This window comes from Scophthalmus maximus, chromosome 15, assembly GCF_022379125.1.
Source record: "Scophthalmus maximus strain ysfricsl-2021 chromosome 15, ASM2237912v1, whole genome shotgun sequence".
Lineage (NCBI taxonomy): Eukaryota > Metazoa > Chordata > Actinopteri > Pleuronectiformes > Scophthalmidae > Scophthalmus > Scophthalmus maximus.
The window spans coordinates 12,814,014-12,833,449 of NC_061529.1; the positions used below are offsets into that span (position 1 = coordinate 12,814,014).

General features: G+C 42.8%; 2 protein-coding genes across 2 annotated transcripts; both read left to right on the top strand.

The window, feature by feature from the left end:
• On the top strand, positions 1 to 6,875 carry pomt2 (protein-O-mannosyltransferase 2). Its single transcript, XM_035610977.1, has 21 exons — positions 1 to 652; positions 746 to 830; positions 918 to 1,022; positions 1,119 to 1,227; positions 1,428 to 1,536; positions 1,988 to 2,147; positions 2,246 to 2,352; positions 2,477 to 2,559; positions 2,830 to 2,939; positions 3,054 to 3,120; positions 3,235 to 3,295; positions 3,420 to 3,498; positions 3,908 to 4,059; positions 4,150 to 4,241; positions 4,339 to 4,415; positions 4,512 to 4,583; positions 4,689 to 4,748; positions 4,831 to 4,936; positions 5,056 to 5,196; positions 5,346 to 5,457; positions 6,187 to 6,875. The coding sequence occupies exons 1-21, from the start codon at positions 369 to 371 to the stop codon at positions 6,290 to 6,292; spliced, it is 2,277 nt and encodes a 758-aa protein (XP_035466870.1). The 5' UTR covers positions 1 to 368; the 3' UTR covers positions 6,293 to 6,875.
• Positions 6,876 to 7,425: 550 nt separating this feature from the next.
• On the top strand, positions 7,426 to 17,881 carry lin52 (lin-52 DREAM MuvB core complex component). The gene is made up of 6 exons (XM_035610928.2): positions 7,426 to 7,506; positions 8,982 to 9,056; positions 9,154 to 9,191; positions 9,332 to 9,398; positions 9,569 to 9,652; positions 17,472 to 17,881. The coding sequence occupies exons 1-6, from the start codon at positions 7,488 to 7,490 to the stop codon at positions 17,525 to 17,527; spliced, it is 339 nt and encodes a 112-aa protein (XP_035466821.1). The 5' UTR covers positions 7,426 to 7,487; the 3' UTR covers positions 17,528 to 17,881.
• The last annotated feature ends 1,555 nt before the right edge of the window (positions 17,882 to 19,436 follow it).

The following is a 19,436-nucleotide window of genomic DNA, read 5'->3' on the forward strand; positions in this document are numbered from 1 at the left end:
TCCTTACAGGTTCTGTGGACTTGCTAATGTAAATGTCGGAGTGATAAAACATCGATTTGAGGCGACAGAGGTTAGCACGTCGCCGCTGGTTTCAATTCAGGACCGGGATGTTGGGTTAGAAAGCAAGAAGCTTGGTTGAGCGAGTTATGGGTGAAAATGTCCTCAGTGATAATGTCACTAATGTAGTGTCTGGTACTCTGCTGTGCTGGGAAGGTTTTAACTCGTATTCATGTTTACGCTAAATGTGCTAACTTGTTAGCACAGGTTCACATCACCTAGACATCGCCCATTCGGTTGCTACACGCATATGATTTTACTTGGCGTGGAAGGGAGGCCGGCGGTCGTTTTACCACAGCTTTTACTTCCTCATGGCACGAGAGGAATGCGTTGCACAGTGGAGCAAAACGGGGGACACATCGACACTGAGGAACAGGAAACCCTTCCCCGCCTCGGAGCAGACCCTCCTCACGCCGTCCGGTCGGGGGTCGTCCGGAGGTGACACCCAGTCCTCCAATGGGACGTCTGCTCAGTTCTCCTCCAGAGGGAGGTCGAGCCACGCTCCTCCGGGCGGAGGAGTGCCGCTGCTGATGCTGGTGGCGGGGCTGTCGTTCTCCACACGCCTGCACAAGATCACAGAGCCCCCTCATGTGTGGTGAGTCCTCGGGAAGCACATGCACATGATTGTGAACATGTGCTCTCCTTCTTCTTCTTTGACCACAATGACTCTTTTTGGTGTTTGTTTCAGCTGGGATGAGACGCACTTTGGAAAGATGGGAAGCTTCTACATCAACAGGACCTTCTTCTTTGACGTGCATCCTCCTCTTGGAAAAGTGAGATGGTGGTTGGATGAATCCTGTTGGTGTCGGCGTAGGGGGGATTCTTCTCCCTTATTATGAACTTCCTTTACTCTTTCCTAGATGCTGATTGGCCTCGCTGGTTACATGAGTGGCTATGATGGGACCTTTCCTTTCGTTAAGCCTGGAGATAAATATGACCACCACAACTACTGGGGGATGAGAGGGGTACGCCACTCTTTTTCTACTAACAATGCAATTTGATTATATACATTTGAGTTTGAAAATGGCAACATGTAATATGTTTTCTGATGTGTCCCACAGTTGTGTGCTGTGTTGGGTTCCTTTCTGCCGATCTTTGCATACCTCATAGTGCTGGAGTTGTCCCGGTCTCACATTGCTGCTCTCATCACCGCCACTCTGCTCATATTCGGTGAGTAATCGTCTTAATGCTGTTAATGCTGGAATACACTGACCACTGTTTTTGAAAAAGGGAAGGAAATGGCACGTGAATTTGGATGAAAGTGTCTTGTACCTTGAGAAAATATACTTAGAGGTCAAAGGTCTAGCAGCATGTATGTATCCTGTTGTAGAAGTAATATGAGTTTGTGCTTCACGTCACCATCCTGACAGACACTGGCTGCATCACCATCTCCCAGTACATCCTGTTAGACCCAATACTCATGTTCTTCATCATGGCGGCGGTGCTGAGCATGGTCAAGTTCAACCAGCAGAAACACAGGTAGGAGACACTGCAAGTTTAATTCTAGTTGTTCTATCATGTTCAATGCAGTGTGGTGCCGAAACTAGTAGCTGGTCAGTGCCAAACGAATGGGTGGGTGACTACTGTGATATTTTCAGTTCGTTTATCACCATTTATCTAAAAGATTCTCAAGTTGAAAAAGATGCTACATCTTCATTGTATGATTTGACCTGAACACTGCTGATTTAAAATAAAAATAAAAATGATTTAAAAAAGATTTAAGGCTGTGTTGTTCTGTGTGGTGGACGTCTGTCTTTATTTCGGGAGATTGTGTGACCTAATTAACTGATTGCAAGAGATAAATTATGATGACATTATGCCGCATTTGTGATTACAGTCTTGAAGCAATACCGATATAGTCTGATAAGATGTTTAATGGGTGGTAATCAGAAAATACTTCTGATGGTTCTCTGCTGGCTTCTGCTTTCAGGCCGTTCAATGCCTCCTGGTGGCTGTGGCTGGTACTGACTGGTATAAACCTGGCTGGGGCTCTAGGGGTGAAGTTTGTGGGTCTGTTTGTCATCTTCCTGGTTGGTCTGAACACAGTCTGGGACCTCTGGAGACTTCTGGGAGACCTTAGCCTCTTGCTGGTAAACAACAGAAAACTTTTATGAGGTGCCGGTAACTGACAATGTTGATAGTAGCGCCTGAAGTTTGGCCCGCCTCTGAATTATTTCTCTTCCTCCAGGTGGACATCGCAAAGCACTTACTGGCTCGGGTCGTCGGGCTCATCCTGCTTCCGCTCTTCCTCTACATTACGATATTCGCCATCCACTTTGTTGTGCTGAACAAAAGGTGAGTCTGACTGTTAACTTGCAGATAAAGTGTAGTTACTGCTCAGCTCACGGAATCCTACATGGTGACGTCCACCGCATTATTTGGATCCTCGTGATTGTTCTCTCCCCCTCTTTCTCACCAGTGGACCGGGAGATGGTTTCTTCAGCTCAGCCTTCCAGTCCCGTCTCATCGGGAACAACCTACACAACGCGTCCATGCCTGAATGTGAGTGAATTAGACCACACGATTCACTAAAACACTGAGGTCAAAGAGAAATGCAAATTCCTGTGCAAATTCCTTTTTGTATTGATTGATGTAGGCCAGATGGGCTGAAGCTTTCACTCCACAAAGTCGCACATCAGTGTTTTATTATTGAGGCTTACTCTTCTTTTTATGCTCAGTTCCATAACCAGCTGGCGTGTGGTGCATGTTAAAAAAGTGCTTGTGCTATTAATGATCATCTCTTCGTGATATCTTGTGGTTCTTGTGATTCAGACCTCGCTTATGGCTCCACCATTACTGTGAAGAATCTCCGTATTGCCGGAGGCTACTTGCACTCCCATTGGCATTTGTACCCAGAGGGAGTGGGGTCAAGGCAGCAGCAGGTCAGGCTACAGGTTCAACTGTGACACATTCACAAACACAATTACATATGTTAATACCTGTGGTCACTTTGTTTATTCTAAATAAACAGTATTCTTTGCTGTTTCTATGCACAGGTGACATCTTATCTTCATAAGGACTACAACAATTTGTGGCTTGTTCACAGACCGGATAGTAATGAATGTGAGGATATGAGGCCGATTTACTGTTTACAAATGCAAATAACAATCATCTAAGTCATAATGAAGTAATGTATGAGCCTATGTTTGTTATTCCCTATTGTTTATCCTAATTAAGCTCAATCTGGGACCCCTGACCTGGTTCGTCATGGTGATATAATTCGGCTGGAGCACAAAGAGTATGTGTAACACCAAAGAAATGTTATACTGAATCTGAATCTCAGCTAATATAAATAATAGAGGATTATTATCCCTCTGTTTTATATCATGTTGTTTACTTTCTTTTTTTTGTGATCCCGTCAGAACAACTCGCAACCTTCACAGCCACCTTCAGGAGGCCCCTCTGACCAAGAAACACTTCCAGGTTACAGGCTACGGCATCGTGAGTACAGCTCACCTAAACTGAGGCACGCCACATACACTGAAGTTGCCACTTGAAGATGCTTAAATATTCAAGAGTAACATATCAGATTGTGATTGTAAATGATTAATACTGTTTTATTTATGGATTACTTTTCAATATTCAGATTACAAAGTGCAAGGCAGCAATTAACACAAATAAGTCATAAGATCATCAGAATTAAAGAGTTTTGAAAGTTAGGAAAGTTCAAAGAAAATTGAAATTCACTTATTTAAGATGATTATACAAGATTGTGTAGTGTGCAACTCAAAACTTCAGATCAGTCAAACCAGACGCCAGAATTCCTTACAACTGTTCCACTAGGGAACCAGCAGATGGCAGAATTCTGTCTTTGTAGCTCAACACCAAGGAATCTGTTTTCTGTTTGCAGAATGGCACAGGAGACGCGAATGACCTGTGGCAGGTGGAGGTGTGTGGCGGTCGGAGGGGCGACCTGGTGAAGGTGCTGCGCAGCAAAGTCCGCTTTCTGCACCGAGCCACCGGCTGCGTGCTTTACTCCTCCGGCAAGACTCTTCCAAAGTGGTAAAAGTCGTCACCTCTGCTCCAACTTAACTCCTTTGTGTGAGTGGACAGTCATGAAAAGCAAACTGCAAGTTTTTGTTTTCCATTCAGGGGCTGGGAACAGGTGGAGGTGACCTGTAGCCCCTACTTGAAGGAAACTCCAAGCTCTCAGTGGAACATCGAAGATCACATCAATCCAAAATGTACGATTAAACTCCTCACTTGTGCTCTTAAATTTTTTGTACGTACTTTTAAAATGATCACAGACTAACCATGTTACATTTAACTTTGTTTTGGCAGTGCCCAACATTAGTCTGTCTGTGCTGAAGCCCCATTTTCTGGAGATCTTACTGGAGTCACATATTGTTATGATCAGAGTAAGAAAATCCATCTGTGGTTAAAAAAAATTAAAAAAAGGCGTTTTATCAGAAACTATGGGGGGAAAAAAGATTAACGAAAACATGTGTTTTCAGGGTAACAGTGGCTTGAAACCCAAAGACAATGAGATGAATTCCAAACCCTGGCACTGGCCTCTCAACTACCAGGTGCACTGAATGATTTACAATATAAAGTAAAAATTCTAAGTAGTTTTTTTTATTAAATGCTTCACTATGTTTAACTATAGACGTTCTTGGTTTATTTCTGTGAAGGGACTGAGGTTTTCAGGAGTGAATGAGACAGAGTACCGTGTTTACCTGCTGGGGAACCCTGTAAGTCTTGAGCTTTGTCTCATTTTTCCCCATTGCTGCCCTTGTCACATTAAAACCTTCAGCATTAAATGATGTGTCTCAGGTGCTCTGGTGGACGAACCTGGCCTGTCTGGGATTGTATCTCATCATGGTGGCAGTGGCATCTATAGCCCTTCAAAGGGGTTTCCCACTGGGCCCAAAGAGAATGGGTATGATTATTGATAGTGGCAGTTCTTTTGATTTCATGGCTCACCATTGCTGCAGCAGTAGAAAAAAAAAGATTATTTAAAAATCAAATACATGATCTGTACTCCACTTTGTGCTTCAGAGCACTGTCATGTGCTCATGGGAGGAGGAGGACTGCTTCTGCTCGGTTGGATGCTTCACTATGCACCTTTCTATGTGATGGGCCGCGTCCTCTACTATCACCACTACTTCCCTGCCATGCTCTTCAGCAGCATGCTAACAGGTACCAAACCTTATTGGCATGTTGTCCACAACTCCACTCCATAGTACAGAGCAGAGGGCTTTACATTTTCATGCAGAGGAAAAGATGGATTTGAGGAAAAGACTGCATGAGGTTAATTAATATACTTCCATTCTGTTTCTTTCTCACAGGAATCACACTTGACATCCTATTGAAAAGCACAGACTTGCTGCTCTGCCCACCTTATTCTGATTGGCTGCAGAGAGTCGGGCAGATGGTGCTTCTGTTAGCTGTTCTTTACAGGTGAGCTGAGTAATTGCTGTGACGGAACATTTTTATTGTCGTCCATTATTATGCTATCATAAAAGTATATCAATATGTGTCGTTTAATGAGGTTTCTTGTGATTATGTTTTTTTCTTGTTAGTTCCAAAAGGCCAAATGAGAGTATTTATGCAATAGATTTTCTCTGTTGTGGGTTGATGTGAAGGTGAAGTGAGTGTTAGCGATAGCGGTGTAGTTTTGGAAAATACTTTGGAAATACAATGTTTTGTTTTCTTGCTTGCAGCTGAATGAAGCAAGCAGGCAGTTAGCTTGGTTTAGCACAAAGACTGGAAGCAGGGGGAAACAACTAGCCTTACTATGTCCAAATGTACAAAAAAGCTCACTAATAAACACATATCACATTTGTTCCATAACAAACAAAACACAACATGTTAATAAGTGAGTTTTAGTGATTATTTCTTCGCTAATGTGACTGTCTCCTTGTTGTTGTAGCTTCATATTTAATGAACTGACATGACAGCAGTGTCAATCTTCTCATCTGATTCTTTGCAAATACAAAAGCTAATACAAGCATCAAACTGCTCTTGTAACAACAGTGCAACGTGGCTACACTAACTGAATGTTGAAAATGACAGCTCTCGAAAGCTGCTTTACTGTTATGATTTCTAGATTTCATTAGAACATATCATCCAGATTAAAGTCACTTCATTGATTTAGTGAAAATCACTGTAATCCTTCCCGTCTTCTAGTTTCTACCTGTTCCATCCGCTCTCCTATGGCATGACTGGTCCTCTGGCACATGAGCCGGGCAGCAGCATGGCTGGCCTCAAGTGGATGGACTCCTGGGAGTTCTAGTCAGCTCTGCACAAAGATGACACTAATGACGATATGATATACAACAACTGTTCTGAATATGACTGACTAAATCATGTGTCTCAAACACTTCTGGTTTTAAAATGTTCATAAGGTACTGACTCTGCACACTGCTATACTATCTGTCCCAAGTATTTATGTCTCAACATTTCCAAGTAATGTAGTGTAAAGAAAGCTTGATAAAACGTACTTGAATCAGTGCAATATGAAAGCAAGACCGTCATGTAGGATCATCACCTCGCTGCCTTAACTCACAGCACATCTAACATCCTGAACTTGTGGGTGTGTGTACGGCATGTGTCACGATAATAAGCTTAAGTGCCTGAAAGGAGCTGGTGAAGAAAAATTCGAAAAATGCTGCATCTCCAAACTTGACAAATAAATAACACTTTTTGTTACATAGTTGTAGTCTCTCTCACACTATTTATGTCAGCAGTTGTCTTAGAGCCTCTGAAATTTTTGTACTGTGTCCAGCACTGGCTTCTGCTCTGACACTATAAGACTACTACTGACTCCCAATGTTGTGTACATTTCAGTGTGATCAATAAACTATGGTATTCTTGTAGTCTGCGTTTACTTCATCTTAAAATGATTTTGTCAACAATGTTCAAGGTTTCCCGTTGGCTCCGCTTCCCCATGCTAAATATCCAGTACTTGGCAATTATGACCCTTGACCTGTGGGTCATAAAGTTTGGATCCTGTAGGTCAAGTGAAGTCAGAACATCTGATTAGATCTGTGGATGAGTGAGCAGAATTAGTGACACTGCATTATTCATCCATTATACTGCTGATCGACTTATATAGTGAGAATCACAGCAAATAAGTTGATGATGAGCTATATTTCCCATACAGTACTGCACAGGTAAAGATAAGTTGATACTCCTTTAGAGAGCATCACAAACAGGAATACATGCTTTCTTTAAAAATGCTTGTTTTCTACAGGCAATACCTGATGACACGTGTGGACCAATAGGCTGTCATCTTGGGATTTGTAAAGCCACGTTTCCTATTGGTGGTCTGGGTAGATGAAGGCGGGGCTAAACAAATGAGCGTGGAGCAGAGAGAAAAGTTTGTCCGGTTGACGCCTGCTGGCGTGTTTGTGAATTACACCAGTACGCGTCAATTTCGACTGCGGCTCCACTGATTGGACGTCGTTCGTCACGTGCTCATTCTGAAGATGGCGTCTCCGAATGGAGGTAAATTCTAATTCTCTACCCTGCTCCGCTGTGTATAAACTGTAAATTTGACATGACCGAGTGCACTGAATCGCCAGCAACTCCCGCGCAGGCTGGTACAAACATCCCGAGACGACAGAACACACACGTTAGCGCCGTATACGTACTGTTTGGCGCGGATTTTGTCCGTTGGCTTAATGGGAAGCACAGCAGACAGAAGAGAGAGAGAGAGAGAGAGAGAGAGAGCTTGGACCCAACGTTCAGCTTCACCCAAAACATGTGCTGCTGCTGCTGTGCCACACGAGCTACAGGCCAAAACTCCTCTGTGGATATCACAAGTAAACGGTGACAGTATGTTGTCCCAGAACATCGGCAATATTTATGAGTTTTACTCACAACTATCTTTTGCCTTATTTTTCACGCTTCGCCCTGAACGCAACGTTATAATCTCTGCAGATCAGTACAGCTGTTGTGCTGTAAACTCCTCTTCTGTGACGACATGTGAGATGTTCAGGACTTTATGTTTAGGGGCTCAACCAACCATTGATCATTATCGATTAATGTCGATTTGTTTCTATCAATTCTTTGGTGTGTGGGATGTCGAAGAGATGGCAAAACAAAGCAAAAAGCGTTCAAGATTTCGCAGAATCCGAAGTGATGCCTTCAAATGTCTTGTTTTGTCTGAGCCAAAGGTCCAGAACACAATGACAAAGATGGGCAGCAGATCCTGAAACAATTAAGTAATTATCAAAATACTACAGCCAATCACTAACATGTTACAGTATTGAGGTGATGGTGTTGTAGTGGACTGCATCATATGCAGGGGTGTTTCTGTTATCCTGCCCCCCCTCGTGTGTATAGATGGAGGATACACATTTAGAAACGCCTCCCAATGTAAGTTAGTCCAATACAATACAATACAATCTGTAACTATGAACCCAGTAATAAACATATCATTTAATTTAGATATTTCTGACAATGCCATCGATGTCTACAGCAACAATATTATAATCCTCCCTGAAAGTATAATTTATGGCAGAGGTATTTTAATGTATCGCGATTGAATGATCACTGGGCTTCATGCCCATGTGCTGCAGAGCTAACTAACTGCTATATAATTATAACTATAATTAACTGCTTTGCATTTTTTTAAAATATACATATAAAAGGGTGTATTTTAAATTAACAAACGGTGAGAACATATACCTTTATACTTACTTATTTTGTCCTCGATATGATGAATCAAACAGTTCCAATGACACAGAGATTCAATAATCTCAGATATTAACATTTTCATCCTAATTTCTCCATTTTGTTGTTCAGATGTACAAACAACAAAAATGTATTCAATACTGACAATCCATGAAAATCCAACAAGAAGTGTTCGTCTGTGCTCGCACGTTGATTTTATCTCAACCTGACTTACATTATTTACTTATTCTGAATTTCCATGGGAGATGTTAAGGAAACAGAAATACCTTTTTGTGCCATGATAGGTGACGACTTTGAGTCGTCTTTGCTGAGTTTTGAGAAGTTGGACAGAGCGTCACCAGACCTGTGGCCCGAACAGCGTAAGTTTACATTCTCCCTGCTCTTGTGTCTTTAGTTATTGTGGAGTTATGTTTTATGCCGTTTTAATCTTAAATTATGCTGTGATCTCTCACTCAGTGCCCGGAGTTGCAGAATTTGCAGCATCTTGTAAAAACGTGAGTTAGACTCGCCGTGACTCCCTTTGATTTATGAACCGGATAATTAAATTGGCTCAACAGTCGACACACTGTAATATACTTTAAGCCTGCTGTGTAAATCTCTGCTGAATTGTCTTTTGCTGTGTCTTCCATTACAGCCCATCACTAATTCACCTCCCAAGTGGATGGCTGAACTAGAGAGTGAGGACATCGAAATGTTGAAAGGTGCGCACTTGTTTTGTGTTAACGGATGTGTTGTTGTATTTGAAACAATTTGTGTACCTGCAACAGTTAAAAACAGGATGATATTAAACATAATCTTGTCAAATGGGATATTATTTTGCTAAAACTTGTTAAATATACTTTTCGTTGTGTGTCCTGTTCTCCCGCTGTAGAGCTGGGGAGTCTGACCACAGCAAACCTGATGGAGAAGGTCAAAGGTCTTCAGAACCTCGCTTACCAGCTGGGCTTAGAGGAGTGTGAGTACCTGAGCAACACAAACAGTTATGTATAGCACGGACAATATTTATAAAAGCCGTAGGGGTTGATCCCAACTTGTGGCATCATGTGCCTTGATAGTAAAATGTTAGTTACGTGTCACCACTAGATGGTGCTCACAGCCTTTCTGTGTCGGGCGGTTAGATTTTCTCAGCATCTGTGTGAGCATCCACATTCAAAACCAAAACAGGTTTGCACATAGGCTGAAGTGGTTTTTTTACCCAGAGGCCGAACGTAGAAAATCTAACTTTAATTTAGAGAATCAGCTCTCCTTTCGTGTCAAATGGTTCAAATAAATTGATCCTCGAGGGCCTAAAATAATGGATTTAGGTCAATCGTGTTACATTGGAGAAGGTAAGTATAAAGGTCATTCCCATACAAGAGCCCACACAACAAGTGCTCCAGCAGGAGATGGATGCAAAATCTAGAATTTTAATCCATTCGCCACTACCTCCATTGTCATAATCCTTGTAGAGTGTGGATTAGAGATATGTAGATAAGTGCTCATATTTTCCCTAAGAGAAAAATGGGTATTTATTTTTACTGTGAAAATAGCACATGGGCAAAGAAGAATTGTGGTATGGCTGCACTCTCGCTTCAAGCGGAGCTATTAATACATTTACATAGAGGTTAAATCGGTCGGATTCAACCAGCAGGTCTGTGCATGAGGGGAAAGTGAGAATGAGCAGGAGAAATGTTGTGTGGTCACCAGGCCTTTTGGTCTAATATGAGCCTACTGCTCCTATTTCATAAAGACTGTATTTATGAATGTAATGATGCCAAACAAATTTATGAAGGGCTTTGATAAAAATCTGAGAGATGTAGAAATGTTTTAATTATCTTAAGAGATCATTAGATTTTAGGAGAGGGAGTTGTTGTGTGATGGTATCTTGGAACGTGGTATAATTGACAACTATCTGAACAGGCAAGGAAAGCTTAGAAAAGAGAAAATTCATACTAACGAGCCACAGGTACTATCTATAGCTTGTGTATCATGTGTCGCATTTGCATAGACCACAAGTCGCAAAGTGATTCTGTCGGTAAAGTGTCTAATCTCCGTGACTCTCAACCCAGAGAAGCGTGTAATCTGGCCAGTATGAAGTTGTTCGCCGTCATGGGTGCAAGACCGCCGTCTTTGCAATCATGTCATGTACCTCGGGATGATGGGACACAATGATGGTTATTATTGGTGTCGCAGCAGCCCTGTAATGGGTGCCTGTTTAATGCTCTCTGGTTTAATTTTCTCCTTTTCCTGGCTGTCAGGGGAGGCCTTGTAAATCTCGGCCACTTTTTCATCATGTTTGTGCGCTCCTCACCGCCCATAAACGAGACACCGCGGAGTCGTGGCGGAGGAAGGGCAGGGGGACAGGATTTACTGCCCCTCCCCCTTCAACATGTGGACCATTAAAGAGGGAGCTTGTTAATGGGCACAGCACAATCAAGCGGTGAAAACTCGCCCGCTTGTCCGCGTCGAGAACAGAAAACCTGGACCAGACATTTCAAGAACATCAGCCCTCGTGCTAGAACACACCTGAACACACCTGCGTTTTTTTCCTGTAGACTGTGCACATGTTGCTGCACACTCTTTGTGTGCATATGTACTAACACAGATGTGAAGGGTGAATGTGACGCCCCCTCATGCCCCTTCCCTCTGCACCAGCACCCCCCAATAATGTGATGTGTGACGCCGGGCCTGGTTTAGCCCCACAGGGGCTTTGACGCGTGCCTCTTCCTCAGGCCCCAGCTGTTACTCTGCCCCATGATGAATGCCCCTGTCGTGGGCCGCTGAGCGCCGGCATCAAGCCCCCTTGTCTCTGGGGAAAGCTGAAGAGTCTGATAAGTGCTGTTATTGGAGGTAATTGAAAGCTGAGTGTTCCTTTGGGATTCGGTGGAGGGCCCTCGGCTGCTGAGACGGCGGGTAACATGGCTGCTAAAGTTGGTGATGGTGCTCTATCACACTTGTAGACTCAAGGTGACTAACCATCTAACATCTCACCTCACTAGGATGCTCTGTTAATAGGGAAAGACTTGTTTATTTAGATTTTGTCGTCTGTGGTGTCATCATTAGTGTATCTCAAGCTCACCAGCTCAATACAGTCTAAAGCCCACAGAAAAATGTATTTCATCGAGAGTTTAAGTGACTCTTTTAGTTGATACCATCATATTATATATGTATGTAAAAACAGTGTCACCGTGTATGCTGGGTGTAGGACCACCTGTTGTCACCTGTGTAGCAGCACAGCTCCTCTGCTCTGCCCGTGGTGCCACCCGGCATAGACCCTGGCTGACCCCTGTTGCGTGCTCCCGTGTGAAGGTGAAACTGAAGGTCGCCCTGCCCTGACAGCTCCTAATGGGCCCACATTCTCCACCACCTCCTCCTCACCCTCCGGATCAATCTCCGGCCTATTAGAAGCATGCCGCGGCTGAATATGATTGCATTCACCGACCCCACCAGCGCTAATGTGCCTCCATCAATCCATCAGGATGGGCTGGCCGCGGAGCGGGTGGTTATGAAGTGCCTGAGCTGACAGCCGCTGAATGAGGAACAGGGGATGCCTCCCCACCGCCTCTGTTACTACCCTTCTTCCTTCTCCTCCTCCTCCTAACCACCCTCTACTACTCTTCTGTGCTTGTCTCTTCACCTCTCCCCTGTGTCTCTGTGGGCTCATGGCTGCGATGAATGGAAAGTGGAACAATGATCAAGGATGGTTGAGTTTAGAAGCTCAGTCTTTATTGTGTAAATATTCAGTAACCCTGTACCTTGTCATGTGGTCAGGTCTCGGCTTTCACACCATTGTATTTGGAATTATTTGTTGTAGCTGTTTCGTAATAGTGCTGCTAGTTATAGTCACCGACCATTGCTGAAAAGAATCGTGAGCTGACAGGAAGCATCTCCTTCCTCTGTGTGGCAGGTTGCAGCATGTATCTGACAGAGTCTGTCCACATCCTGACTAGGATCAGTGTCGGAGCTGTGTGTAAGAAGAGGGAGGCAGAGCACAGAACACACACACTCATACATCGCTCCTTAGTTCTGCCCACTTGCCGCCTCCCTGAGCAGATCGGAAATGACACCTCATTTCCATAAAGGCATTAGGAATTCATTGGATTTTCTTTCCCAGCTAATCATAGTGCGGGTGTAAAACCTTTTAGGGTTTTTAATGAATGATTTTTGACTGATTGCCTATTAATAAGGACACCTCTTGAACAGGCATAGGCTGGGGCAGGGGATGGGAGGTGCAGATGTGTTTGTTTTTGTGTGTGTGTGTGTGTGTCAGCCAGTCGAAAATACATTGGCGGAGGAGGAGAGGAGGGGTGGGCCCTCTCGGTTGGGACATAAAGAGGAACCAGTGGCTCCCCTGGGAAATCACAGCTCGTGTCTGCATCTTAAATATCCCTGTGAAGTATCAATAAGTGGGTAATTGAATTTTGAACACAAACATGAGCGTCAGGTGTATGTGTTGCGAGGCGGGGGGGAGGGTGGGGTTAGGATGGGGGGGGGCATATCCTGAATATGTGGGCCTCTCAAGTGTTCATTTCCTCATGTGTTTGCGTGTGTGTGTGTGTCATCTCCTCTGTGTCTCCCCTGTCCCTGGGGGAGGAGGGCAGTGAAAGTGGATGTTAAATCCATTAAATAAAGCTTACAGCCCGTGATCGTCGAGCAGCACTCTGAGACGGGCAGCGAGGGTCAGATAAGTCCTCTTAACTCTTAATGAAAGTGAATCGGGGGCAGTCACGGCCGGGGTCCAAGACTCCAGTTAACCCAGGTGGTCATCTGTCTTTGGAGCTAACAGGGGTCCAGCGGGCTCCCTGGGAGTGTGCCATCTTGTTGAGGGGGGGTGGCGAGGGGAGGGGAGGGGAGGGGGCAAAGCGATGATTACTCTCATTTTATACACAGGGGAGTTGGGGTGGGGGCTGTGACAATGACACCGAGCTCACTCACCGTAAACGAGGGGAAAGTAAGATGTCACACCACCGCGGTTCCTTTCGCATTTACATTTGAGCCCCCTGGGATTTGACAAATGAAAATAATTTGCCAACCTGGAGCAGATTAAAAAAAAATGCTTAAACATTTAGGTTGCATCACAGAATTGCCTGAGGTGCAGGCTTTTACTTTTTGCTGTTTAATTGTAATTGTAAACATTTTGAATGGCCTCAGGCTGTAGAGTGTATTTTTCCTGCAGATACAAGTTATCTCCATTGTTGCTGTTACTGTTACAAATCCATATCCAGAGCATCACTAGACTAATGATGTGGGCGACAGGAGGCAGAGACCTTCAGCTCCACAGTGGCCATTATGTCTCTGCAAGACATAATCCTCACGGCGGACGATAACATGGCTAATCTTCTATGTTTATATATTTGGTCTGCACATGGATGAAAATTGTTCAGATAAAAAGTTAATCGCAAGCAACGCTGATATTCAGATTTTGGTAAAACACATTCATGCACAATGTGGCTGCGTTTATTACACCACCATGTTGGACTATGATGGAATCTCCGACCAGTTGGGGGCTAAATGATAATTAGATGGCAACAAATCAACAGGGCAAGGAAACGGCCCACGGAATCCATAAGGTGTCATTTAGTATGGATGGCAGCCGTAAAACAAGATGCTGATTAACTTAGTGCAAAATTAGTAATTGACCTTTCTAATCAACTAAACAAATCTCTAAGTCCCTCTAATCAGTATTGATCTCGCCCGTTGTATGACAAAGCCTGTGTGTGTGGGGAAGGGGGGGTGACTCATGCTTTTTGTCTAAGCTAAGATCATGTTTTAATGTTTATCTTACAAAAGTATACAAAATAATAATTATATATATATTACAATTAATAATAAAACTTCCCCGTAACAAGCTAATGCGGTCACCTTTCCTTCAGAATTCTATTTGGATTTTTTTTGCGATCTATCAGCAGAAGACTTCTTATCCCTGAATTCCTTTTTACACATCACGGCTGTTGGTTCTTTCATGCTGGCTCACTGTCACATGACCAACCATCCACCCATCCAAATGTTTAAACTAATTTCCAGATAAGTGTTAAACAGAAATGTGAATGAATGCATGTGTTTCTATTCACGACCCATATGCAAGATAAGCAGTCAGAGGCAATTATTACAAAGTCAGGAGCCATTAAATCTTGGGAGAAGAAAAAGGGGGTCCAATGACATGTGGGAATTAAAACAGTGCAAGACAAACCTCCAATGGAAAAAAACAAGGCAGAGAATGTGATAGAAATATGGAATTTACCTTTGTTTTGTGTATTAATTTGAGGATCCACCGCTTCACACATCTGATGTTTTTGTCTTCCACAGTTTTCCATTTCCTCAGTGGACATTGAAATCACATGCTTCACATACATAGGAAATTTCATTGCACCTTTGTCGCATTTTGCTTTGATTTGCAATATCTTAACGTTTGTTTTGAATACTTGCCCTTTTTAGACTTTTCACGTTTTTTATGTCATAGCAAAGAAACATTCAAGAGTCAAAGTCAAAAGTATGTGACCTCTTTCATTGCTCCCACTACCTATGCACGACATACCATGTCTTACATATGCCATAATAACTTTCTTGATGTTTGAACTTTGGTTTGCATCATCACCAAAACATGAACCATCCCTCACTCTGCCATTCACATCACTTTTCCATATATTTCTTTTCCTTTTTTTAATATATATAAAAAGGGAGACACATTATAAATTGAGCACTGATTTATGGTTAATTGGGTCTTTAATGTGATGATATCAGTGCTACGAGTTTCTGTTTGAGTAGCGGGAGGCTGAACTGAGTCATAATTAATGAAACGCTCAAGTGGGCTGAGGGGTCTCGGGAGGAGACGGCTCAGCCATCTTCGATCTGTCTTACACTTTGGGCTCATCAAGAGATGGAGGAGGCGATAACAAGAGAGGCAGAGGAGCGTGACACCTTAAAAATCTAAAATGTGAACTCCTACCCTTCACCGTTCCTAGTGTAACTCCTCTCAATAATAACGTGACATCGGGGTACTTGATGGTTTCAGGGTCATTACTTATTAGGTAATTACTTTCCCTCGCCTTAATTTCGATGGCTTCATTTGGATCTGAAGCACTCGATGACTTTGTTTAGCGTGATTTGAAGGGACAGCAAAGTGCAAAATGAATCCGTCCCATTCCAATTAGCATCATCTTTAACCTAATGACGGACAGCTCAGGGTGACGTGGCCCCCAAGCCCAGATGCACCATTATCATTCCACACTGTGCGACTCATCTAAATTACTAACTGACCCGGCTTTTTTTTCATTAGCCGCCAGGGGGAAGGCGGGGCCCCCCCTCTTCACACCAGCACACAGCAGTTAAGATCCTGATCACATTCTTCCTACTGGCATCTTGAAGGTGGATGACTTTCTGCTTAATGCCTGTTCGAGATCAGTCCTCAACTCTGCTGCTCTGTTGTCTTGTGATGTCGCTGAGGTGATTCTAGCTTCGCAGCTCTTAAAGGCTGTAGTGGAGCCGAGAGGCTGATCCTCTTCTTATCCTTAACAAAGAGTAATTGCTGTACCTGGGAGGTGCCTCTGTGGGGTTTATGAGGATGCTGCAGGAAAGTCTCCACAGTGACTCATGGGTTTGTCTCTGACAGAAAAGCCTCAGAACTGATTGTCCTCCCAGTAAAGACTAGGGTCACAAAGGGCCTTCAGCAGGGACTTGTGTAGTACACTGGGTAGTTAGTACACTGTGGTTTTGTTTATTCATGTTAACCATTTGACCAATATGTTTTATTTGGCATCGCAGATGGTGAGTGCAATTCTATCGTGTGTGGCAAAAGGATTAAAGTTGGGTTATATTTGTAAAAATCTAATTTACCCATATATACTATACTATACAATAATCACAATTATTTCACTGTATTTTCTGAATAATGATTGGTACATTAATTTACAGGGGTTTGTAAAACAGTCTTTAAGAAAAAAATATTCAACATGTTTATCGTCATAAAGCTGTAATTGCGTGGAAAAACTATTACAGGAAAGAATAAAATGTGTACTCAAAAAATAAATATACAATATTAAGAGAATAATACTCAGTACAAACCATAATAAATGATCCTTTTCATTCACATTAAATAGTTTGTATGGAAATAATTGTATTTTATTCGAATCCAAAGATCTCTCCTCATAGAGACACTGTATCGACTGAATCTTCAATTTCAAGCATCTGCTTCTTAAAAAAAGAGCTCAGAGGAGATTTGTTTCACAAATTGTGCTTTCTGACTTGTCATTTAAAACAAAGCTAAAATGTGAACTTAAAATACAGTACATTACGGTAAAATAGCAAGATCCTAATTACGTATTTAGTGATTAGTATTAGTTGCTGCTGAAAATAATAATCACAAATTTACATTAATAGAGACATTTTGCTTCTGTACTCATCCTGGTGACGTGCCTACACACACACACTCACAGTTTAATACAGGTGCAGGTCTTAGTACTCTGCAATCAAGCAAATCACAAGACTCGGGCAGCTCCGTCTCCATCTTATGTTGTTTTCCATGTCGTGAATGAACAGATGTTTGTGTAAATTACCTCCCAGCGTGATCCTGCAGATATTAAATACATGCTCTGCATAACTGAACAACGGGTTAAGAAGTGGTTAGAGCTGCAGGCAAATGTGTGAGGCTGACGGCTTTGTTCTCACTCTACCAACTTATCAAAGATTTCTGGACGGTGGTTGAAGCAGAGTCTTATGATCATAATTATGATTAAAACAAGGCTCTTAACCTTTGCAGTGGTTTATCTTGACGATGGTTGTGTCTTCTTGTTTTCCAGCAAGGGAAATGACCAGGGGCAAATTCCTGAACATCTTGGAGAGACCCAAGAAGTGAGAAAACGGTTTTGTGACGAGAGATTTTTGTGATTTCAAACAGAATCTGATCTATGTGTGTTTTGCAATATAGTCTGAAAATGTTCAGACCTTCACGACAAAGACTTTCAAATGTTGAGCTGCAGCTAAATGCTGAGGACGTTTCTCTCCAAACTCCTCAGTGCACTTGTTGTCCTCTAGATAGTTGCCTTTGCTTGTATGGAAACTTCAAATGATTTACTACTCTTCACAGAATTCCTCCTTGACTGAGTTAAATGTTCTCTATTTATTCTTATTTCTATTTTAAACATGATTTCCTTTTGTTTTCTTTTTTTTGCAAGTTGTGAGGTTGTTTAATAAAGTTTTAAAATGAAAAGAAGACCCCTTGAAGTGATTTAGTTTGCAGCTAACTTCAAACTTTAATTAGGGCCATAACTTCATGCCTGTGCCGTCCCACAAAGAGCAGCGCCTCTCCGGGCTGCGGACATGTAAGGAACCCTGACGTGGGAGTGCTCTCTCGGCTCCCGGGCCATGTTTTCCATTTAATGAGCATTGGAAGCAGGGTCCCCCCCTACACAAAACATTGCGTAAAAATAATATTGCTCATTGTCGTCGCCGTTAACGAGAGTTGACATAATTACTAGGACCATTTCTTTTCTAATTAGCACACTTCAGCGTTGTCGGGGCGAGCGGCCAGGCCAGAAGAGAATCAGACAGGCATGCCGAATGGGAAACAAAATGAAGTCCATCGGCCATAATTAGGTAAGACAATGCCTCGGACTGTTCTCGGCTGGAGATGTCGCTGAGGCTCTGGTCGCTCGCTCCCAACAAGTAACACTTCTCCCCAGGCCGCTAATAAGCCCCCGAGCGTCTTTCCGATTCACACGGACAGAGGCCGCCATTGCCTTGGTGGCTTCACCCCCTGCCTCTCACACGGACCCTGGTTCACCCCTGTGAAAAAATATGTATTATTTACACAATTCTCCAGCTTTCAGAAACACTTAGCGCCCCCCCCCCCCCCCCCCCCCCCCACTCCCCCTTGTGTGAGTGCTGCCTGAATATCCTGCGACAGGGGACAGAGGTATTTGGGGGAGCCTTGAACGCAGCATGGTCTTAGTGTATGGGGCCAGAAATCACCTTTAATAGGCTGACAGCTGTGTTTAGGGTCGGCACAATGTGTAGGATAATCCAGCTGCGAAGAAAGTTTAGCTAGTCGAACCAACAGTGGCCTAAATACAACAATATAGGCTATTACACAGCTAGACGTGTTTAACCCATTGCTTTAAAGATTTGTATACAGTTACATAATTAACATACAGGCCTAAATACAATGTCAAGTACTTTATAGTATTTATCATTTGCAACTAAACACTTCAATTCACTTTCCCATATCCTCTGGAAACGGGTTGCGAGGTATGTGGAAGTAACATAGTAACCACAGTGATATTGTTGCTATGTAAAAAGAAAAAAACACTTTATTAAATAACCTATTGACATCTATAGCTATCTATATAGACATGATTGCTATTCGAATGTGAGAAACCATATGCTTTTGTTCCACTATTACTGATGAATGTGTAGGTTATTTTTAATGTAGTGATTGTTCAAGGTTGAGCATTTTCAATTTATAATGCCGGGTGGTTTAATCTATCACAATCACATGCTCCGAGCTCAATGGGTGTTTGATGTAAAATCTTAACAATTCATTAAGTCACTACAGTTGTCAAATATTAGTTTTTTCTCTCTAACATGTAGTGAAGGATAAAGTGAAGTTTGACATTGAATACACAAGTAGAAGTATCTTAAAAGTGTATTTCAGTAGGCCCCCACAAATGTACTTAATGTATTTTTTTTTCCCTCTACAAAAGGCTTGTTATTTTTCAGCTTCCTGCACACACACGTGGACACTAGTTGGCGCTGACTGCCGAACA

What these genes read in the sequence shown, in the direction of transcription:
- lin52 (XM_035610928.2), top strand. An exon ending in AGACCTGTGGCCCGAACAGC is followed by an intron (nt 9,057 to 9,153) that starts GTAAGTTTACAT and finishes TCTCTCACTCAG; the next exon opens with TGCCCGGAGTTGCAGAATTT. An exon ending in CCAGCTGGGCTTAGAGGAGT is followed by an intron (nt 9,653 to 17,471) that starts GTGAGTACCTGA and finishes CTTGTTTTCCAG; the next exon opens with CAAGGGAAATGACCAGGGGC.
- pomt2 (XM_035610977.1), top strand. Translation starts at nt 369, where the DNA reads ATGGCACGAGAGGAATGCGTTGCACAGTGGAGCAAAACGGGGGACACA. An exon ending in TTCAACCAGCAGAAACACAG is followed by an intron (nt 1,537 to 1,987) that starts GTAGGAGACACT and finishes TTCTGCTTTCAG; the next exon opens with GCCGTTCAATGCCTCCTGGT. An exon ending in CTGTTAGCTGTTCTTTACAG is followed by an intron (nt 5,458 to 6,186) that starts GTGAGCTGAGTA and finishes CCCGTCTTCTAG; the next exon opens with TTTCTACCTGTTCCATCCGC.